This window comes from Nomascus leucogenys, chromosome 12 (genome assembly GCF_006542625.1).
Source record: "Nomascus leucogenys isolate Asia chromosome 12, Asia_NLE_v1, whole genome shotgun sequence".
Classification (NCBI taxonomy): domain Eukaryota; kingdom Metazoa; phylum Chordata; class Mammalia; order Primates; family Hylobatidae; genus Nomascus; species Nomascus leucogenys.
This window is the reverse complement of record NC_044392.1, coordinates 80,730,835-80,752,378: the sequence shown is the minus strand read 5'-3', so window position 1 is coordinate 80,752,378 and position 21,544 is coordinate 80,730,835. Positions and strand designations below refer to the sequence as shown.

Here is a 21,544-nt window from a genome sequence, read left to right as displayed (position 1 = left end):
CATGAGCCCCTATCTAGAAACTCAGCCCGGAGGAAGGATGCTTCATTCATCACAGGGGTTCTTAACCCTGGATTCAAGAGCTCCTGCAGGATCATAAATGTGACCTGGGGCTCAGTAAATTCCCTGAAACTTTTGCAAAAATGTGTGGAGGGAGGTAATGGGAAGCAATGGTGCATTTTTATAGGAATAGGCTACAAATATTCATCAGATGCTTAAAAGGTTCCATGACCTCTAAAAGATTAAGAACCACACACTTAGTGCTTCCCAGGTCTTTCCAAGAATCCATCCCAACAGAGGAATCTCTTAACCATCACAATTCCGTTCCATTTTCCAGTGGGTCTATGTGTTGGGCTTTTTGGGCCATGCTCTCTGGGAGGCCTCCTTCTCTGTACAGATCTTCCAGGGCCTCAGAGCCACCCTAGTACAGGGTCTGATGATCACCCTTCCTATTCTTCTCACAGGACCTGTGAGAGACTCCCTGAGACAGGAGGAGCAGGATACCCACCTCTTGCCTGCTACGGTGGCATCCCCTGAGGTCACTGTGGTGTCCCCAGTGAGCATCTTGAATGTGGTTGTTTTGCCGGCACCATTCACTCCCAGGAGGCCAAAGCACTAGGAGAAAACACATAGCTAGCCTGGCCCTAGAGACCAAGAAGGTCTAAAATGTCAGGCCCCAGGGTAAGTGTGTGAGCTGAGGGAGGCATTTTAGACCTGGGCTGCCATCAGAGGCCACGAGCCATGTGTGGCTACTGAGAACTTGAAACATATCTAAGTCCCAGTTGACATGGGCCCTGAGTGTAAAGATTCAAAGACTTAAAAACAACAAAAAATTGTCAAATATTTCATTAATAAGGTTTTCTATTAATTACATGTTGAAATAATATTTTGGATATATTGAGTAAAATAAAAAATACTAGTGAAATTAATTTTACCTATTTTCTTTTTACTTTTCTCATGTGGCTAGTGGAAGATTTAAAATTACATGTGTGACTTGCATTATGGCATTATGTTCCTATTGAATAGCTCTGCCTTATGGGGAGGAGAGGCAGGCACAAGAGCTGATGTTCGGAAGCCTTTCACATGTGGTCTGCAGAGTACCCACCTCTCCAGGGCGAACTCCGACACACAGCCTGTCCACTGCCGGGCTGGAGGTGCCTGAATAAATCTGCAAGATACGAAGAAATCAGACTGAGAACTGAGACAGAGTTAGAGCAAGGAGGAGAAGAGGGAACAAAGAGCAAAGGATGGTTTAGGAGAAAACTACCAGAACTAGGAGGTTACATATTGACATGGGCAGGCACAGAGGTGTAGTGAGTACTGAGACATCTCGAAGCTGACCCATGCTCTGCAGAAATGGAACACAGAAAAGGGAGTGATGCTCAGCTGGAGTGATTCTCACTGAGGCCCTGAGTCAGTGCCTGAGATGAATAGCAGGGAACACACATTGGAATTAGATGTTCTTGGAAGACAAGTTATAACACAGAGAGGATGACCCCACATAAAACTAGGAAACCAAATTGCTTGCATAAGCATATCAATTGTTCTATAGAAGGAAAATGGCAACATCATGCCAACTGTGGATCTAACCAGCACCTCCAAACTCATACCCATTCCCTTACCTTGGTTAGTTCATGTAGCCTTAAGATGTCAGTTTTATTTCCACCAGTAATAATTCTTTGTCTTTCTTCAGCCACATCATCATCTTCATCAACAATGGGCTCCTTAGGGGGCTGAGCAATCCTAGATGAAGAAAATGGGTCAGGATTGGGCTGGCTGTACAGTGTCCTTGGCACTGTCCTTTCCATTGGGCCTCTCTTCCATTTCCTTGCTTCTGCTTCCTTCTGGGCTTCCATCCTTTAAGACTTAAATTCTAAAAAGGGCTCCCAGTAGGAGAGGCATTAGGCGTTAGGTAGAGAGGTCAAGTGCTCATGTCCAGAGTCAGCCTTGGGTTCCAGTCCCGGCCTCCTCATGTGTGATCTTGGGCATTGGACCTCTCTGAACCTTGCCTACTTCAACCACGTGAGGAGGAGGGGTAACAATACCTGTCTCATAGGATTGTGCTGAAGATGAACTCAGCACAGTGCCTGGCACAGAGTAAAGACTTAGGGCCTGGGAGCACCGTCAGGACTAAAACGCTGCCTCTACAGCAAGCACTCAGTAAGGGGTAGTTACTAACCTCCGAGCCCCCCACTTCCTCCAGTCTGCCCTGCCAACTCCACCTTTCCAAAACAGAGTTGTCATCAGGCCACCTCATGCCTCAAAACCTTCTGTGGTTCCCCATCAGCTGTAGGTTGAAGCCCTCCCTCTGCAGCTGTAGTTACCGCCCTGCAATCCAGCCCCACCTACCCTTCTCACTTACCTCTTGCACTAACTCCTCTGTCAGCAATTGGCATCTCCCCCTGGTTCCCAGTCCTATTGGTCATTCCCGTCTCCCAGCCTCCTCATGTGTTTCCAGTCCCTCAATGTTCTCCTCCTCCTGCCTCACCAAATGGAATCTTCCCCATTCTTAAAGACACAGCCTCTTCTTTGAAACTCTCCCTGACCTTCTGGAAGCCAGGGACTATGGTGTACTTCTCTGGTCCTCTTTAGGCCCTAAGGCAGGCAGGACTCATTCAAATGTGTTGACATCAGAGTTTGAAGCTAATGAGTCAATTTGGGTAGTCAACCTCCTGACCCGCTCTCTCCCACACAAAGGCCTCTAAAAGGTACGGCCAAGGCTGCAGAAAGGGTCTGCAAGGGCTGAGGGTGCCAAGGACAACAATTCCTGACACTGTCTCCCATAACTAGAACTGCTTGTGTATCCTGTTTCATTAGGAGTGTGTTGACACCTGTGATCTCATTCACCTCTCACAGTCCTGTGAGTAGAAAGGCAGATTCATTTCCAATAAATCAATTCCCTGTGGATCAAAACATAAAACCAAGTCCTTGGAATCTATTTGCAGGTGACCACACTCAGCCTGAGAGGAGGAAAAGTTAAGAAACAAAACACTATTGGGGAAAGCTTGCTAGGAAAGGCTGCTGCTTGGCAATTCAGGCCCCTGCGTAAGGACAATAAAGGTAGGCCTGGATTGCAGAGGGGAGTAAGGCAGGGCCCACCCAGCTTCAGGAAGAGCCTGTGGAAGAATGGCAATTGCCAGCTAACCTGGCATTTGAGAAGCCCTGGTCAAAAGTCAGGGTGGGCAGCTACCCACCTTCCTCCAGGAGCGGGAGGTCGTGATCACTGCCCGCACCCCTCCACATGGCTCCCATGTTACTCCCATGCTCCCAAATCTCTAATTAGCAAAGGGGCCTGCTGTGGCTCTTCTCTCATAAATACATTAGTCTATTTCCTAGTACTTTGGGTATCCCGTAACCATTGTTATTTGCAATACTATCATCTAATCAAAATACACATTTGGTAATTAAATGAGAAGGATTAAATATCAGCAATTGAAATTAATAGCACTGCATTTTAAATATTTTAAAGTGGATGCTCTTCACATATTTGAATATGCCTATTTTAACCCAATTCTCTACTTGTATTATTGGAGAAAAGCCAGGCTTTGAGAATGTAAAAAAAAACACCGTGGAGTGGGGCTCCTGAGGAAAGAGATGACCGTGTGGGTATAAGGTCCAGTTGTGGATGCCCTGAGCTGCCCACTGGCCCCAGGGTGTGGCATGGACATACCATTGGGAGAGGAAGAAGTGGCGCTGGACCAGGAGGGTCAGGAGGAAGTACACTACCCCTTCCGCCACCATGGCAAACAGGTTCTTCCCAATCAGGTCCCAGTGGAACGGATTTGCAGAATGCTCCTCACCTGGGCATCAACAGGAATTGAGTCCACTTCAGCCGCCCCAGCTCACCCCCCAGACCTGGCCACAGCACAAGGCCCACTAGACCAAGCCTTATGTGGGAACTGAGCAAGAGCCAAACACCCGCCTCCTCTGGGCTGCCCTCCATCCCTCCTGTGCTCCCCAGCCATGGAAACAGAGGCACCCTAATCCCCTCTAGCTGGCAGGACACTTCCAGCCTAACAAGGTCCCCTCCCAGCACTAGCCCCTGCCACAGTCTGATGCAGGAGCCCCCCAGTAGCCCTCCCAGCTTTGGACCCAGGGCCCATGCTCCACGGGCCTTGGCTACCACCCACCAAACCGGGCATAGACATCTGTCACAGCCTGGCTCAGTGCAAGGTCAATGAGGCCCCGGCCCAGGCAGAAGTGGGGGAAGATAATGAGCAGCTTCCTCAGCACAGCGTTGAACCTGAGCAGCGTCTGAAACAGAGAAGTAGGACCGTTGGAAACGGGGCAAAGCCCACCCACCCCTCTCTTCAGCAGGTGGGGCCCGGATGCTCTCACAGGACAGCACAGGGGAAGGCCTGCAGACCGAGAGTCCTTGCAGCCAGACTGGCCCCTGGAGGGATTTGTCCAGCAGAGCATAATGGGTTTGCCATGGAGGTCATGAAGTACTTACAAGCAGTGCCTCAAGGCCAGGCCAAGGAGCTAATCAATTAATGACCAATCAAGGACTGGGGCTCCCTGCAAGTTTCTAGTGGGCGGGAGCTGCCCCTTTGTCTAGCCAGGCAGCATCTTCTAAACATTTACTATGCTCAGTACCATGTGGGCACCGAGGCTAACTGTGAGGAACCTGCATTACTGCCCTTACCCCTCCCCTAGGTGACTCTGGGGATGACAGCAGGAATGTGCAGAGAAGCTGCAGCCCTCCTGCTGTCCACTTAGGGAGCTCTCCCTGCAGACTCACTTTGAAACAACAGGAGCCCTCAATTCATTTCTTAACAACAGCTGCAGGGGGACAGCAGGCCCTGAGCCATCTCCAGCTCTGCTTTTCAGCCCCTCACGGGGCAACTACCATTGTCTAGGGAGAGGAGGGCTGGAGACTCTCTCTGGGGTCTGTGTTAAGCCAGGGACTTGTTTTCAAGTGGTCGGACTTGGCATGTTGGGCAGAGCCTCCCTTGAGAAAATAGAAGGGACACCGAGGGTTACGAGGCCAGCATAGCTCCTGGCTGGGCCACAGCTGTCCATTCCATCTGGCTCCTCCCTGTCCCACAACCTCCTCCCTCTCCAGCCTCCACACCTGTGCCCTCATTACCTCATCATTCCCTGCCTACCCTGTCTGCCCACTCTTTCTGGAATCACTGTGCTCTTTGGCCCCTAGGCCTGGGCATGTGCAGACTGTTACCTATTGCTCCAAGCAGGAAAGAATGCTCTTTTCCCTTCTGCTTTCTGAAAGATTCCTGTTCTTTTTTTTTTTTTTTTTTTTTTTTTTTTTTTTTTTTTGAGACGGAGTCTCGCTCTGTCGCCCAGGCTGGAGTGCAGTGGCGCAATCTCGGCTCACTGCAAGCTCCGCCTCCCGGGTTCACGCCATTCTCCTGCCTCAGCCTCTCCGAGTAGCTGGGACTACAGGCGCCCGCCACCACGCCCGGCTAATTTTTTATATTTTTAGTAGAGACGGGGTTTCACCGTGGTCTCGATCTCCTGACCTCGTGATTCGCCCACCTCGGCCTCCCAAAGTGCTGGGATTACAAGCGTGAGCCACCGCGCCCGGCCCCTGTTCTTTTTTAGACAGCTGGCTCAGAGAGAGTGCCTTCTCTTACAAGCCTTCCAAGATTCCCATGAGAAAGTATCCATTCCTCTCTCCCAGCACTTATCACATTCCCATGATTAATTTTTTTAAAATCTGCCTGCTTTCTCTACTAGTCAGTGGGCCCCTTGGAGGGTGGGCACTGCGTCCTAATTATTTTTGTGTCCTTCCTAAATACCTGTACATTGATTAGCTCAGAGTAGGCACTTCGTTATTTATTAAATGGGCTAATAGAAATCTACAGGCTGAAATTGAACTTCCTCCACCACGGCTCCCCCAGCCCCTGCAGCCTGGCTCTTCCCGCTGCCTCTGGCCTGCAGTGCGTTATCTGCCTCACTCCTCTGATGCTCTGTCACACGCTGTATTATGGAGGATCATACACTGTGGCTTATATCATTGCAAACTTCGTGGGCAGGTCCCTTTCCGACTGGAACAGGAGCCTCTGGAGGGCAGGATGAGTGGGCCACGCTTGTTTATATCAGCATACACCCAGCACGTGCTGTTCAGCTGGTAAAGACCTCCTGACCGCACAGGGGCGGCAGCTACTGGGAGCTGGGGAGCCTCTGTGGGATACTGGGGGTTTCCACAGCAGTTGTGTATCTGATAATTTACATGAAAATGCCAGCTTTTTGAAGGCAGGTGCTTAGCAAGTGTTGGCTAAATGGGTGCAGCCTCAGAGGGGAAAATGTTCTGAGTTGCTTTAAGCTGGCTATTTAATTATTCTGAAGGAACACTCTTCAGACTTCGTGGGCTGTGAGCCTGTGACAAACACAGCTCCACAAAGCAGCATTTTCAGTCACCTGGGTGCTCTGGCCATCTGCTGGGGCTGTGTTCTTATCCTCCCTCTTTCCAGAGTCTGACTCCGACATGCTGAATTTCTTATCATTCATGGGACAGATGAGGCTTCATTACTTGCCTAGCGGCCACGAAACCCTAACAAGATCTGGAAAGAGTCAGTCTCAGGGGGCCATGGGTCTGGGCAGTTCATGGTGGGGCCTCTGCACAGATTTGTCCTGTGTTTCCCAGCGGGGCCCAGAGGCAGGTGGAGGTGGGTGCGGCAGGGCAGCAGTGCAGATGTGCTGGCCGGTCCCACCCTCTGAACTGGGAAGAGCTAATGAGGAAAGGTTGAGGCGCCTGGGGACACAGGCACGTGGGGAGGCAAATGTTCCAAGGACAGCCACAGCCAGGACTCAGACACAGCGGTGGGGACTGGGAGTGTGGAGTGTGGAGTAAAGACAGCCCTGCAGTGACTGCCTTCTTTTTTTCCCCCTCTTTTTATGATTCAGTTTGGCCATCTGTCTCTGGACAGGGGGAGGTCAGGTGGAAGGGACAACTGGGCTTGGCAGCTCATAAAAGTGAGGCATTCAGCATGGAGAATCCCCAGTCTCTTCCTCAAGATTAACTTGCCCAAGGAATAGTATATGTCAGAGTGTTACAATTTCCACAAGAAAGTGGGAGAAAGAACGTATAGGGATCTGCTGATGTGTCTCCAGAGCACACAGGAAACTCAAATAAGAGTTTGCCTCTGGAGAAGGGAACTGGGTGAGTGGGAAACAGGGGTAGGAAGGAGATTTTTTCATTGTATGCCTTTTTGTTACTTTTAGATTTTGAAATCACCGAAATGTATTGTGCGTGTGTGTAAAACCCATCACCCAAAGTCCCTGAGGAAACCTTTGTGAAAGAGTGAGCAAAGCTTAAAGTTTATTGCAAGAATAAAGTTTTGCTTGCAGAATAAACACAGAAAACCATTTCATTCAGAGCACAGAAATGAAAAAGGAGCTTATAGGAAGGAAAGAAGGAAGAAGGAAGGGAGGATGGAGGGAGGGATGGAGGGAGGATGAAAAGAAAAAGGGAGAGGACAGAAGGAAAGAGGAAGGGAAGGAGGGAGGAAGGAAGGAAGGAAGGAAGGAAGGAAGGAAGGAAGGAAGGAATGAAAAAGGAAGGAAGGAGGGATGGGGGAAGGAGGGGGAGGGAGGAGAAGAAGGAAAGAGGAAGGAAGGATGGGAGGAAGGAAGGATAGGAGGAAGGAAGGAAGGAAAGAAGGAAGGGAGGGAGGGTCGGGGGTCGGGAGGAAGAAAGTGGCACTCATCTGCATTCAGCTGCTACATGTACGATGCTTGCCCCTGGCTCTGCTTGACCAACACATACTCTACTATCCTACTAATCAAACAAAAAAGCCAAGAAAGTTATGCTCACCCGATTATTCTCAAATAATTCCAAGATGAAGGTAATAGCACTGCTGTTGATGCCGATGAACAGATTAGCACAAGATAAAGCCACATAGGCTGTGCTGGGGACATCAAACAGGAAGGATGCTGGGTACATCATGGGAATGACCGCCCATCTGTGTGAAATGAGACAACTCAGAGTGATGGAGTTCCACATTCCATTCCACCTACAATACGTCTAGATATAATGCACTCCCCTTACACCTGGCCAGTGTCCCAGGGGACCAGAAAGATACTCCATTTGTTGGTCTCTGTGCCTCAACTTTAAATGGAGATAATGATGCCTGCCCTGACCACTTCATGGGGTTTTGTGAGGAGCAAATGGGCTGCTAGCTGTGTATGTACTCTGTAAACGACAAAGCTCTGTACAATTCATAGGAGGGTTCTCCAACCTGCAACACCTCCCACTCTCGCCTGGGTCAGCAAAGCCCGGCTGAGGTCATCTCAGATGAGCCCAGTGAGCTCATCTTCACAGCTTATAGTCAGGTTGGTTCCCAGATTCTCTATTTCCAAGAGAAATATGTGGAGACCGATGCTCTGGCAAGGCTCTGCTGGCCCACAGAGGAAGGACCAGGATCACCATTTTCATTTTACAGATGAGGAAACTGAGGCCCAGATGCATGAGTTACTCATTCAAATTTACACACGTGGGAAAGAAAGTTGCATGCTGGGCCCTGTAACTCTGCTGATGTAACCCCTGTGTCATCCTCTGTCCCTGACTCAGGAGGAGTTTTTTGGCCGGAGTCTTCTACTGTGTGCGGTAACTCTTGGCCAGTTCACATGGGGATGCTGAGGTGGACAGACTGGCCACAGATGAGTGAGAGTCAGAGCTGGGTGAGGAGCTGGGGAATGGCTGACCCCCAGGCTTTGGTCAAGACCTCAGTTTGAGTAGAAGATTCAGATCATACGGGACTTCTCTCATTGTCGCTGGCAGGACCAGGCCTCAGAGATAACTCTGTCGGTGGAGTCAGAAACAGAAGCCAGACAGATCCCTGGTTATCAGCCTCAGATCCTACCTGGGGCTGGAAGCTAAACTTGTGGGTGCTACCACCACAGGACAGCCCAGGTTTTCTGTCGGGAGATGATCCCCCACCCCCACCACCAGGCTTCTCTTCAAAGGGATTAGCTAATGGTCCAAACGGCTTACCCATATAGCAGGAGCAGCGCCACAAGGGCAGGAAGGTTTTCTGGAGAAGTGTAGGCTTTCTTCTGAAACCCGACGAAGATGCCCACCACCAACCCGGCGCTCACGGCATAATTCATCTCGGAAAGAGAAGAGGAGAGCAAGTCACTTAACCTCTCAGACCTGCTTCTGGCTCTGCAAAATGAGGGGTGGGGCCAGGCTCCTCCAGCTTGTAGGGTCTGGGATTCTGATTCGACTTGCTTTTTAAACAGTTCTTGGTTGGCAAACATATGTTAAGCTGTCACTAGTCCTCCTACCCCACCCTGTGCCCTACCTCCCTGCCAAGGGAACCTTCAGTTTGTATCTTTTGAAAGGATCAATTACAAAATCCTGCCTGGTCTCTCACTCTCTCTAATTGGTCATAAAGTTTTGTTGATTCTTCTTTCTAAGCATGTCTTCAGAATTCAGAAAAACTTAAAGCCTAGTTCTTGGCTTCACAAAGCTCAAATAAATAATGATACCCTTTTTAAACAATTTAGTCCTACAGCCATTATACTGGGCACAGAAAGGGGACAGCAACAGTGGGGTTAGGGGAGGAGCCACAGTGGTCAGGAGCAGGGCAAGAACCAGAGACGGGCTTCCTCAGAGGGCGACCTGGTGTGGGGTGTGGAGGCCTCAACGGGATGAGAAAGATATCTTTACAGGAGGCTGATCTGGTGCAGGGTATCAGAGCCAGAGCAGAACGAGGAGGACCTGCACGCAGCAGAGGCAGCTGGAGCAGGGAGAGGATGGCGTCCGCATAGGGAGGGGATGGTGGCAGAGTTGGGCCCTGTTGACGTTCAGGTGTATAGGTCCGGTAGATAAATGAGCTGGGAGTGGGAGAAGCCAGTGTCTCACTGTTGGAGAAGGGAGTTACAGATGAGGAAAGACAAAAAACTAGAACGAGCCCTGTGGAGTTGGCTTTGGTGAGCTCATAGTGTTCAATGTATAGGTAGCTAGAGAACTATAGATAGAGGTGTGTGCATACCTGTGTGTGTACATCCATATCTTCCCTGGTTCTATCACTGAGAAGGCCTGGGACCAATGGTGCTCCAGAGGCAATGAACATATCTAGCACTCAGATCTTGGTTTCTGAGGGCCACTTCCCACTGGCAGGAACCGGGGCTTCTTGGGGAGAGGGTAGGAGTGGGGATAATGGAAGGATGAGCCTGGAATATCTTGCTGTGCCATTGAGCATGGAGGAGCTCCCGGGGGATGAGGACCCAAGTCAAGACGATACAGAAGCCAGCTTCAACGGCCCCCCACTGACCACACTGGGGATAATGTGAATATCAAGATAAATAGTGATAGTCTCGGATCATAGTCCATTGATTAACACACGAACCATGACTGCATACAGAGATAAGTAAATGGATGAATAAATGGAAAGTTGTATAATGAATAGGATATTTATATATCTTTGAAGTGCCTCTACCTGAAATGTGTATTTATTATAAAGGGGAAAAGAGTAATTTTACAGTGAAGAAGCTCAGCAGACACCTTCTTAAGTGACCGAATTGAACAGCATCAGTAACAGAACAAATTGAAATCAGAAGCTACCTGATAGGATGCAGTGAGAACACAGCATCTGTTCAGTGATACTGCTGCCAAGATGCACACCCTCAACCTGGGCAAGAGGAAGCCTCAGACAAGCTCAGACCAAGGGACATTCTGCAAAATAACCAGCCTGCAATCCTCAACAGTGTCAAGACCATGAGTGTTAACGAAAGACTGTGGAACTCTTCCAGGCTGAACGAGACTAAAGATACAGCACAATCAAATGTCACGCATGATTCTGAGCTAGATCCTTTTCTCTGAATGACATCACTGGGGCAATGGGTGAAACAGGAGTGGAGTGTGAGGATTAGGTGGTGGTGACACATCAGTGCTGGTTTCCTCATGTTGACAGTTTGTGTTGTGGTTGTAGGGGTGTGGCCTCGTTTGTAGGAAGTACACATTGGAGGTGCTGAGGGGTGTGTGAGAGAGAGACAGGAAGAGAGAAATAAATGAGAAGGGGCATCTTGTTGAGAAGTTACTTTCAAATGACTCAGAAAAAAGGTTTGAACTGTACTTGCAACTTTTCCATAAGTCTGTAACTGTTTTAAAATTTTAAAGAAAAATAGATGACACATATAAGCATTTAAAGCATTATATATGTGCTAAGGGAATGACATAAGCAATAATTGTTTGTTCCTTCATTCAACGTTTTTGCCACTGGCTAATGGCGGTACTAAGTTCCAAAATGATAGATCACAGAGGTGAGATTCCAGGCCAGCTTTAAAATTCTGGAGCATCAGAAAGCCTGCTAACATGGTACCTGCCATCTTCTACCCCTTCATTGGACTACCAGCTAGTATGGACTGCCAGCTAGTATCACCTCCCACCTCAGATGTCCACGCTATCCTAGCTACGTCTCTCTCCATAGGCTCAGAGATCCCTGTAAGCACGCGCACACACACACACGTGGGCCAGTCCCAGGTGTGTAAATTCTATTTCTCATCTTTTAAGAAAGTAAAATTAAAAGCCTCAGCACTTTTCTAAGTAACTTTTCAGTGCCGGTGGGCCTAGCTCCTTTTATGTTAGAATCACAGGGCCAATGTGGCACCTGCAATTGATGCTCTTATCCAAAGAGAGGCTTTCAGGTTCTGACCTCCTCCCCATGCATTTATGAGTGTTTCCTCATGTAGCAGAAGAGAGAGGAAATAATTTAGTTGCTACTCATAATTTCTGGTTTTGTATTGTTAAGTGATAGCTGCTTACTAAGCTGAGTAAGATAGAAATCATATCTTCAGGAATTCTAATATTCCCCATCATTTTTAAAAGCCATGGAAGAGAAAGTCATTTGGTGTTGGTCTCCATCAGTTGGTATATCTTATCATCACATGAAGTGGAGGCTCATGTTGGTCTTAAAATGGTGAGAAGTCACTACTCAAGACACCTAGAATAGACTGGGGTTGATGTCATAGTGACCCTGCTACATCATAACTAGGCCTTTACTACCAATTCCTTTGGCCCTGCAGCCTGTAATAGGGTACCCTATCCTGACCCCTCCCTACCCCCACCAACCTTGGTTGTAAGGAAGGCAGTAGTGTGCTATTGATTTGATAAATATTTTTTCTTCATTTTTCCCTGTAGCGGTGGTTAATCTAATAAGTGAAGGTCTTATTACTGTGGCCACTGGCTGGGGTTGCTGGATTTGGCAAATAAAAACCTAAGATGCCTAGTGAAATTTGAGTTTCAGATAAACAACCAGTTTTTTGTTTGTTTGTTTTTGTTTTTTTAGTGTAAATATGTCCTGTGCAACATTTGAAGTAGAATATGCTTATACTAAAAATTATTCATCATCTGAAATTAAATTTAACTGGGTGTCCTATATTTATCTGGTGACCCTACCACAGGGGAAGTTTTACCCTTACCTTTTTGAAGGTGGGGCAGGATTTGAGAAGGCAATTTGGGGTGAAAGATCCCTTCATATTACCTTCTCAGCGCCAGACTGATTGCAGGAAGGCCAGACTCATGCCTGCAGTGCAGCAATTATTTGATGGGTCAGAGGCCCCCTCGATGCAGGACACAGAGAGCCCCCATTCACCAGTTGTTAAGCTGCACCCCACAGCCTTTCATAGCTTTGGGCTCCTAGTTCTGTGCCTTTCTAAGAAGATGTCAAGGGAGAGCAGATACACAAGGCCCTTGGCGCAGTGCCTTTCAGCAGCCCTGGCACTGTGAGAATATCCTCCCTACTCGGTCTGGTCCTTCAGAGCACACACAAGCTCCACCTTGGGCCCACGGAGGGGAGGGAGGTGCTATAAACTGACACTTACGATATCCCAGAGGAAGTTGGTCACCCAGTAGGTGATGGGGCTCACTCCACTGATAAACTGGAGGTGCTTGGATTTGTTCACCCTCTCCTGGATCAAATAAAGGACAAAGCTGGCTGGGACGAAGGACATGGAGAAAATTACGCAGATGGCAACCACAGCATCCACTGAAGTGGTCAGCCTGCAGCAGGGCCAGAGACACAGGGAGAGGCCGATGAAGAGGGAGGAGCAGAAGGAGGAGAAGATAGAAAGTCAGGCTTTGGGAAGGCCTTACACCTGCCTAGGGGTGGCCTCCAGGTTCCCCTTTTCTACCTTGAAGCTGTCACTCCCCTAAACTGTCTTAATCCATATGGACCAAGGTTAAATGGGTATTTGTGGGTTGCCTTTCTGTTTCATGTGAATATTTCTAGACAACTTTTCTTTTTATTATATTCTCTAATTATTTTTATGGTGTATAGAAATAGATGTTTATATTAATCTTATGTACTGCAATGCTCTTATTAGCTCTAACAATCTGTCTACAGAGTCTCTTGAATTTTCTATGTTGACAGACGTACGGTCTGTGAGATTTATCTTTTGTTCATCATCTTGTTAAATCACATTTTCAAGAACTACATCATAACACAAGGAAATGTTCATAATGTAAATTTAAGTGAAAAGAGGGCAGGCAAGTTGTACAGGGACTTGGCTCTATTTATCCTTTCCTCAGCCAAACAGAAGGCATCTGGCTGAGGGGTAAGTTGGGGCTAAAGCCAGCCTGGACTTTATGTACAAGCCATAACCCCTGGCATGCGACAGTGTCCACCTACAGAAAAGAGCACTTTTACTAATTTCCACAAAGGCATCCTATGTGGTAGTCAGTGCCTTGATAAAGCTACAGATCATATCATCCATACACGTAGTAAGCTTAGAACAAATGACTGGAAGGAGACACACGAAAGTATGGCTGAGTGAGAATTAACAGAGGACAGTCTAGGGCCCTAGGATGTCCAGAGGAAGACACCAAGGAGCCAAGGCCCAGGTTTTAGTGGATGACCCTGGGCATGTTCACTGGCACTCAGCCTGTGCTAGGATAGTAAAATCAGGACCCCACAACGTCGCTGAAGTTTGCACTAACGAAGGCGCTCCTACCAACGCCTCCTCCATGTAGGCCTCAAATAGAGTGAACACACCACAAAACGCACAAGACCACTGTCTCCACTGGCTGAAACTGTGCAAGAAGAGCCTCAGCTTGAGGGTAGCAAAGCTCTGTCGACATCTCCAAAGTATGCTCTTCTGAGGAAATCCCTGGAATCTAAGATAATTACTCCGAGGGAGCTGAAAGGTTTACTGAACTTCGCCAGTTCCTGGCAGCTGCTTTGCACATAGCAAAGATAATAATTGTATAAGCTCCAGGAGCAACTTGCTATCAAGAGCCAAAAGGGAACGGAACCAAATGTAAACTTACTTTCCACATAAATGTTGGGGAGAAAGAATGACCAAGAGGGCTGGTACGTGAAGTGTGAGGCACTTAGTTGAAAGTCGGATGTTCACATGCGCCTGACTAAACAGCATTACCATCCACACCAGCACTTCACGGTGGTGAGAATTCTCTCGGGATGTTCAAAGAGTGGAGAAGGTGACAAGAAAGTGGTGAGGCTGGGGCTGTGGCGGCTTACACTGTAATCTCTGAGAGCTGCTCCTTGGTCAGGTTCAGGGGTTGGCTGATGACGGTGATTCCATACTCCTCGGGGCTCCTGTCCTTAGGCAGGCTGGCCCGTAAGACGGCGTTGTGGGCCACATTGAGAAAGCTGACCAAGGCATGCCAGCCTTTGTTATTAAACCACACCTGGAGGGTGGAGAGGACATCCGAGACGTTGCACTAACAGCTAGTTAAAGCAGAAATCAGTGAAGGAAAGGAAATTTGAGAAGCAGGAAGGGTTTGGTAGCTGGAAGACATTCCTTGCTAGATTTCAGCAGGGGGAGGGATGGAATTTAATGAAGGTGGGAAAGTAAAAATAAAATAACCAGCTCAGGTAAATTTTTAGCTCCAGAGCAGATTATACACAGGTCAAGTACCTTAATGTTGTCTTCAGTTTCTAGATGTTTAAGGAAATCAGGTATTTCTTTAGAGGCCTCTCTAGTGATAGGGCCCTAAAAACCATGTAAACAAACAAACAAGAGGGTTTTCATTTTTTTTTCCTGTTTATCAGTATGAGAGTTTCTCATTCATGGTAATTAAGCAAGTCAAACATCCTACTCAAATCTCCAGTCTGTTTACATACCCCGCTCACATTCATGATCCGGCCAAGGTCGCTTAAAAACCCAACAAGTGCTTCCCCCGTGATGGGGATGACTGGGAGCTTTCCTCCGACGGAAATTCCTCCATACCTGATGAGGAAACAGGAAATCCTCAGACCAGGGCCACGAACTTCACGCCTACTAGTAGCTCTCTCTGGTTTTGTAGGGAAACATGGACTTTCGGGGGAATTGCCTGGACCAGCGAGCAACATGGCTCCACTTTCCAAACCAGCTTTTAACTCTTTTCCCACTGCTGCTGCCTCCAGGAGGAGTCCAGACCCTCATCCTGGCCTCTGAGGCCCTTCTGCATCTGGTCTGTGCCCCTCTCCAACTTCATCCTTCCTCAGCCCTTCCCTGGAGTGGCCTATTCTGGACATATTGAGTCACTTCCAGAGCTCCTCGTGGCCCAGACTGCCTGCGTGTCTCTCCCTTTGCAGGGCTGCTAGCTCCCCTCGGCACCTTTCCCTTTTGGGAGCACCAAGCCAAGTCCAGGTCCTCTTTCACATGTCACATGTTATCTCCTCCCACCCCAGCCAAGGACTCCTTTTCTGTGCCACCTCTGTGCTTTGCAGGTACTTCTAGCAGCACAGGACCCATCTTCATCCTGTCATCCCTACCTCTCGGGGCTTCTGCGCCTCACCCCTGTTCAGGGAGGCCCTTAGCCTCTCCTGCCTGGACTTGTGCTCTGCTTCTTCACTGGCCCTGGGAGCCATCTCCCATACTGCCCTGGAAGTCTGAAGTGACTGTGCGGAAACACCAGTCTGAGTGCATCACTCCCTGGCCTTAAACCCTTCAAAGGCAGGGCAGAAGCCAAAGTCAACAGAACAGAATGAATTAGCTGGTTATACCAAGCAGAGGAGGAGCTCTTTCTCAGGGCCTTGAATCACTGCCTCACTCCTACTTTCTGTCTCAGCTGAGTCCCCACACGTCCCTCTGGAGAGCAATCCTGAACGCCAGGTTTCATGTGTACGGTCTAGAATCTGCCCAGGAAAGCACATCCATGTCAGCCCCGCACCTGTTCTGGAGGTGCAGTTCCCGAGGGAGGCTGGGAGGCAGTAGGCTCCTAGAGTCCCCCTTGATGAGGCTCCAAATCTCTGGAAACATTTCAACCTCCAGGATGCCTCAGGAATGGGGTAAGTCTGGGACTGGCCCACACTCCCTGAAGCTCAAAAGGAATGGGCCAAGGAGTGTCCCGGGTTTAGGCTACAAGGCCCTCTTGTTGGAGTATTAGAAACTGTTATATACTTGGAGGTTTTAGAAGCTTTTTTTGGGTGAGAATGCTCTGAAACGCCTCATCAGGGAATGCCACCCCCACTTATGTCCTCCAAGAAGAGACACCACTGAGTGTCTTCTGAGTCTGGCATGTCCCTAGCCACATGTTCTTCAGGACGTGCCTTGTGACTTCCTGAGCACATACAGAACAGCCCCTCCTCACGGCTGTGAAGTGTGCCTTTTAAAAGTGTGCAATTATTTCAACAATGAATCAATCTGAGATTTTAATTCTGATAAAAATAGTTTCTTACCTCTGTTCGTTGACCCAGAATTTGCTCTTTAAGCTGAAAGCCAAAATAAAATAATGCAATGAATACCACAAGTACAGCAGTGCTGTTAACTTTCTTTCCCAAACATTCATTTTGAAGACTGAAGTCTCAGTCTTCAGGGACATTTTTGCATTTTCTGATATCCAAGCAATGCGGAAGCCACCCAGCCCTGGGACATTGCCTGAATACATGTGCAGAGAAAGCACCTATGTTTTCCCCCACTGGCTCTCCAAATCATATCCCACATGCGGGACTTTCTGAGTGGTCCTGTTGTCAGGTCATATGTCAGGTCAATATGCCTGATCTGGACCCAGAACACACGGCAACGACCATGTCAGTGTGGAATGAAGGCTGCAGCCCTCCTGTCTTCCACCCTGCACAAATGAGACTCTAACAACCACCTACACACCTCGGGGGAGTTCCGACTCACTCCACAGCCCAAAGTTAAGGCACTGACATTCAGTCAGTCAAGGGTAAAATGACAAAATGGGAAATGAACAGATGCCAGCTCTGGACCCCAGAGCTCCATCCCATGAACTGTCATTGTCATCAACCTTTAAGCACACACGCACAAAATCCAAAATTTCATACTGCAGATTTGCTGCTGAGAACTCAGTTTGGGATGGTTGCTGTTTATTGCATTCTATTTATTCTGCTTTTATTTTGGGGCTTGGATGGCGTTCTTTGTTTTGCTAAATGCTTTCACCATCTGCAGTGTGTTCTAGTTAATTAAGTCAATTTATCCCTCGTTCAGGGCTCTGGCAGGTGGAGCAACAGAAAGTCCTACTAAAGTTAGACAGGAGGTTTTATCTTAAAGCCCCAGAGCCTGTGTGGACTGGACCACACTTCCTTAGGATCCTCTCTCCTGGCATGGCACGCCCCTGTCAAGCTGCTTGTTCTGATACGGGCTGCCAAAGCTGTTCCATCCTGGATGGGGCTGATAAGAACAGCTGGAGAGCCAAGAGAACTAGATATTTCTTGAAAAGTTCATTGGCATCTCAAAGGGCAGTGATCACAGATGATAACTCACAGTTAGAATATGACAGCTGCAGTTGATCTGGCTCGCCCTGGCATGTGCTGGACTCAGACACTAGCCCGCTGCCTCTTTCCCACTCTATCTTTTTCCTTTCTCTTTTTTTGCCACTTTTTTCCTCTTTTTCCTCTACCTTTTCCCCTATACTCCTCCACCTCCCTCCAAATTTTTACTCTCTCTTTTAACTAGTTAAAATATGTGGCTGCATTTTTGAATAACTTCTATGGTCTTCTGATATAACTTGTAATAATACATGGGTTAAAATTTAAGACTGCTTGCCCTAAATGTAAAAACAAACAAACAAACAAAAAAGAATTAATCTTAAGTTACATTTTACTTGTATGTGCCTCAATTGCTTTTTATGTTGAATGGGGCCCTCAAATTAGATAAAAAAGAAGAAAATCTACTGCCCTGATCATAGATAAATTGTGAGAGAAAATTATCTTCTGTCCCTAGTCAATATCTTCTACAGGGAGCCAGGATAAAAAGCATAAAAGGGTTTCTTCTTACCTGCTTCTTATAAGAGCAGGATATGTTTTTACCAAGAAGTCGGAGATGTTCCTGTCTGTCAGGTCTTGTAGAATTTCCGTGCTGCGCTGTGTTCTCTGGGGCAATAAGACACCCACGTTAATTACCTTGGAACTTGAGGACTTCCAAGCAGTTTGTGAAACTGCTTGTTCTCTTCCAAAAATTATTTATGGATTCAGCTGCTGAGAAAATACTAAATAAAGTACTGGCATCTCCCTAGTTCTCACTTCAATGATGTGTAACTCATCTTTGATGCCTCTTTTTTCTCCAATCCATTGACAAGACAGAATGGCATCACTCCAAAATAAATCTCCAATCCATCTGCGTTTCTCCATCTCCAATACTGCCACGCTACCCAAGCCACCACCTAGACCACTAGAGAAACTTCCAGACTAGAGGGGGGACGGACAGCATCAGGAGATACACCTAATGCTAAATGACGAGTTAATGGGTGCAGCAAACCAACATGGCACATGGATACATATGTAACAAACCTGCACATTGTGCACATGTACCCTAAAACCTAAAGTATAATAATAAAAAAAAAAAGGAGAAACTTCCAGACTAGTCTGCCTGATTCTGTCCTTGGTCTGCCAACTTCCGTTTTCCACCCAGCAGCCAGCTTGAGCTATAAAAATGTAAACCTGAGCACCTCAGTCACCTTGCTTACTTATCCACTCCAATAAACCCTGGGATCAAATCTCGACTCACTACCAAGGCCCATGTGGCCGATGTGCGCGGCCCTGCCCCTCTCTGAGCTCACCTGCCGCACTCCCCTCCCGTCTCTCAGCGAGCACCTCTCTCTCCTGGCACAGCTTTGGGCTTGGCTGTTCACTCTGCCTGGGAACTCTACCTGTAGACCCTCTCAGGGCTCGCTCTCAGTCCAAATTTTATTCCTCGGAGAAATGTTCCTGTTTCCAGTCACTCTGTATTGTCATATACTGTTGTGTTATCTTCACAGCTCTCATCCCCCGAGAGTTTCCTCCTGATGGATCTGTTTACGTATTTGTATCTGTCATCCCCCGTAGGATATCATTTTGGTGAGAGCAGGGACTTTGCCTGATTTGTGAGCTGTTGTGTCCCCAGCACCCAGAATAGTGCGTGGCATACAGATGACACAGTTGATTTGTGACATTAATGAAATAATTTGAATAGTGCCTTACAATTTACAAATCACTTTCAAAATATATCTAGGACTGGAAGCTAGTTCATCGAAAGATTTTTGGAAAATTCAAAGGTGCATGGGTTTGTCCGCCAGGTGGCAATATTACTGCAAATCTGGGAACACACTGCGCTTACATCCTCACATTAGCCAACTTCACACGTTAGTCATGACCCTTGGGTAAAAGCATTCACTCTGCCAAGGGTGCTGCCCAGAAGTAGTTGAGGGGATTTTGGTGGCATTACACCACCGCTATTGCGCACCATTCTTTCCTTTTTATACACTTTCTATCTCCTCCCCTGTTTTCCCATTTGACTTTCCTCTTCTTTAATTCACTCTTTTCATCTTGTTTCTCTCTCTCCTGCCAGGAGGAGAGCTGGCACCTACCGAATGCTCTCTGTGTGTCAGGCACTATGTTAAATGCCCTACATACATGATCTCACTTCATCCTGACAGTCTTTGAAAGAAGAATTTTTAGCTTAATTTACAGACAGAGAAACTGAGGTTCAGAACAGTTAGCTGACTTGCACTGACTGGGCTGCAAACTTGCGGGTGGGTGGCCCAGGGCCTAGGAACTGAATCTGCCTCTGTCTCCTCCCTGCTCTTTTCACTCAGTCACCTGCTTCTCAAGCTGAAAATGGCACTCAGAAGACCTGCCAAGCTCCCCTGGGGGAATCCAGGTTGGAACAATTGCTGCTGGCTGGGATAGCTTATGATAAATTGTTTTATAAAAGTTCTGCCCAATAAAATATTTGTGTAACCCTATCTCCACATATACTAGAAGTCAGGGACAGAGTGCTTCCACCTCAGGACCCACCACATTCAAAGAATGTTAGAGCAGGGAGGGTCCCTAGAGATGACTACATTGCCCCATTTCCCAGATGAGAACAACTGATTGTCTCTGAATCAGGCCCACGCCCTCTGGACATATTCCAGGCTGAATGAGGGATTGTGTTTGAGTGGCTAGGGTGAGCAGATGTGAATAAGAGTGTGGGTTTGTGAATGTGTGTGTGTGAGAAAGAGAGAGACAGAGAAAGATAAAGAGTAAGAGAGAAAGAGTGAGAGAGATTGAGAGATAAAGAGTAAGAGATAGAGACAGAGAGATTGAGAAAGAAAGAGAGAGAAAAAGAGAGAGAGAGAGAGAGAGAGAGAGAGTGTGTGCAGCTCCTGTGCATATGCGTGGCATTCAGTTTTGCTCCAAGGAAGGCATGTATAATAGTGAGGAAATGCAGAAGTGAAAGAAAATGGCAGGAACTGGCTTGCCTTTTTCCAGGACTTTGGCTGCTACATTTTGTCCAGGGACCAAGGACCAACACTACTGAAAATAAGTTTCTAAGCTGGACAGACAGCATGGAAGTAAGCATTCATTTAGGAAATGAAACACCATGTAGGTAGGCTTGGCCTCCCCTCCCTCGCCCTGGCCAAGAGCTCAGGGTACAGTATCACAGCCTTGATGTCCTGATGCTGGAGGGTTTTGAGTGGAGGCAGCCACAGGAGCCCTCAGCATTGACAGCAAAGCAAACAAGCAAAGCTTCCTCTTGGGGCACAGAGGACTGAGACAAGCTCCTCGGGTCCTTCTTTTAGGATCCCTATGATGCAGCGGATGAGCTGTGATTCAAAGAGAGAAAATATTGCTTGAGAAATATAAAGATACATGCTTTAGAATATAAAAAAGAGCAGGGATCGGGTGTTCTTGGCATAGAACCATTTATAAACCAGACTGTGATAGGTGCTGTGGCAAAATCTAGTTGCTCCCATTATTTGCTCCTCCCTGCTGCCTTAGCCATAGCCTTTTTTGTTGGGTTTGTAAGTGGAAGTGCTATGTGGGAACTTCAGAAAACCTTCCCTAAACATAGCACATGTGCACACTCTGCCCTCTGTTTCGCTTCATCCTTCTTCCATTCTGCTGCCTGGAAGGCAGCTCCTGCCATATTGGCTGATGGGGCTGAGGGCTGTTTAGTGTGGAGGAGAAACAGAATAGAACATCACGCACCACCCACATAGACTTTTAGATGAGTGAGAAACAAGTTGTGTCTTGTTTTATCTGCTGTTAGTTTGGGGTTGTCATCACTTGAGTTGAATCTAATTCTAAATAATTCCTTGCCCACATGATTTCATTAAATCCTCATAATAATATTATGAAATAAGCAGTTATTCCCAATTCACAGGTGATAAAATTAAGGTTCAGAGAGGTCAAGTAGCCCACCTGGGGCTCTC

The 21,544-nt window shown here is 47.6% G+C and overlaps 1 protein-coding gene and 1 long non-coding RNA gene across 2 annotated transcripts in view; one reads left to right on the top strand and one right to left on the bottom strand.

Annotated features, from left to right (window-relative positions):
* The window catches only part of ABCA4 (ATP binding cassette subfamily A member 4), a 130,824-nt gene that overhangs the window by 15,603 nt on the left and 93,677 nt on the right, over positions 1-21,544 (bottom strand). Inside the window, exons 31-43 of the mRNA XM_030823299.1 lie at positions 18,148-18,242; positions 16,587-16,619; positions 15,048-15,153; positions 14,842-14,916; positions 14,442-14,611; positions 12,787-12,964; positions 8,954-9,069; positions 7,775-7,922; positions 4,128-4,251; positions 3,668-3,797; positions 1,620-1,740; positions 1,103-1,165; positions 506-612 (exon numbers count right to left, since the gene is read on the bottom strand). Of these exons, the coding sequence (XP_030679159.1) occupies positions 506-612; positions 1,103-1,165; positions 1,620-1,740; positions 3,668-3,797; positions 4,128-4,251; positions 7,775-7,922; positions 8,954-9,069; positions 12,787-12,964; positions 14,442-14,611; positions 14,842-14,916; positions 15,048-15,153; positions 16,587-16,619; positions 18,148-18,242 (1,466 nt within the window). The remainder of the gene's footprint in view (positions 1-505; positions 613-1,102; positions 1,166-1,619; positions 1,741-3,667; positions 3,798-4,127; positions 4,252-7,774; positions 7,923-8,953; positions 9,070-12,786; positions 12,965-14,441; positions 14,612-14,841; positions 14,917-15,047; positions 15,154-16,586; positions 16,620-18,147; positions 18,243-21,544) is intronic.
* On the top strand, positions 9,584-18,658 carry LOC115837529. Its single transcript, XR_004032542.1, has 3 exons — positions 9,584-9,595; positions 10,820-10,825; positions 18,562-18,658. It is a non-coding gene; the product is annotated as an uncharacterized LOC115837529 (long non-coding RNA).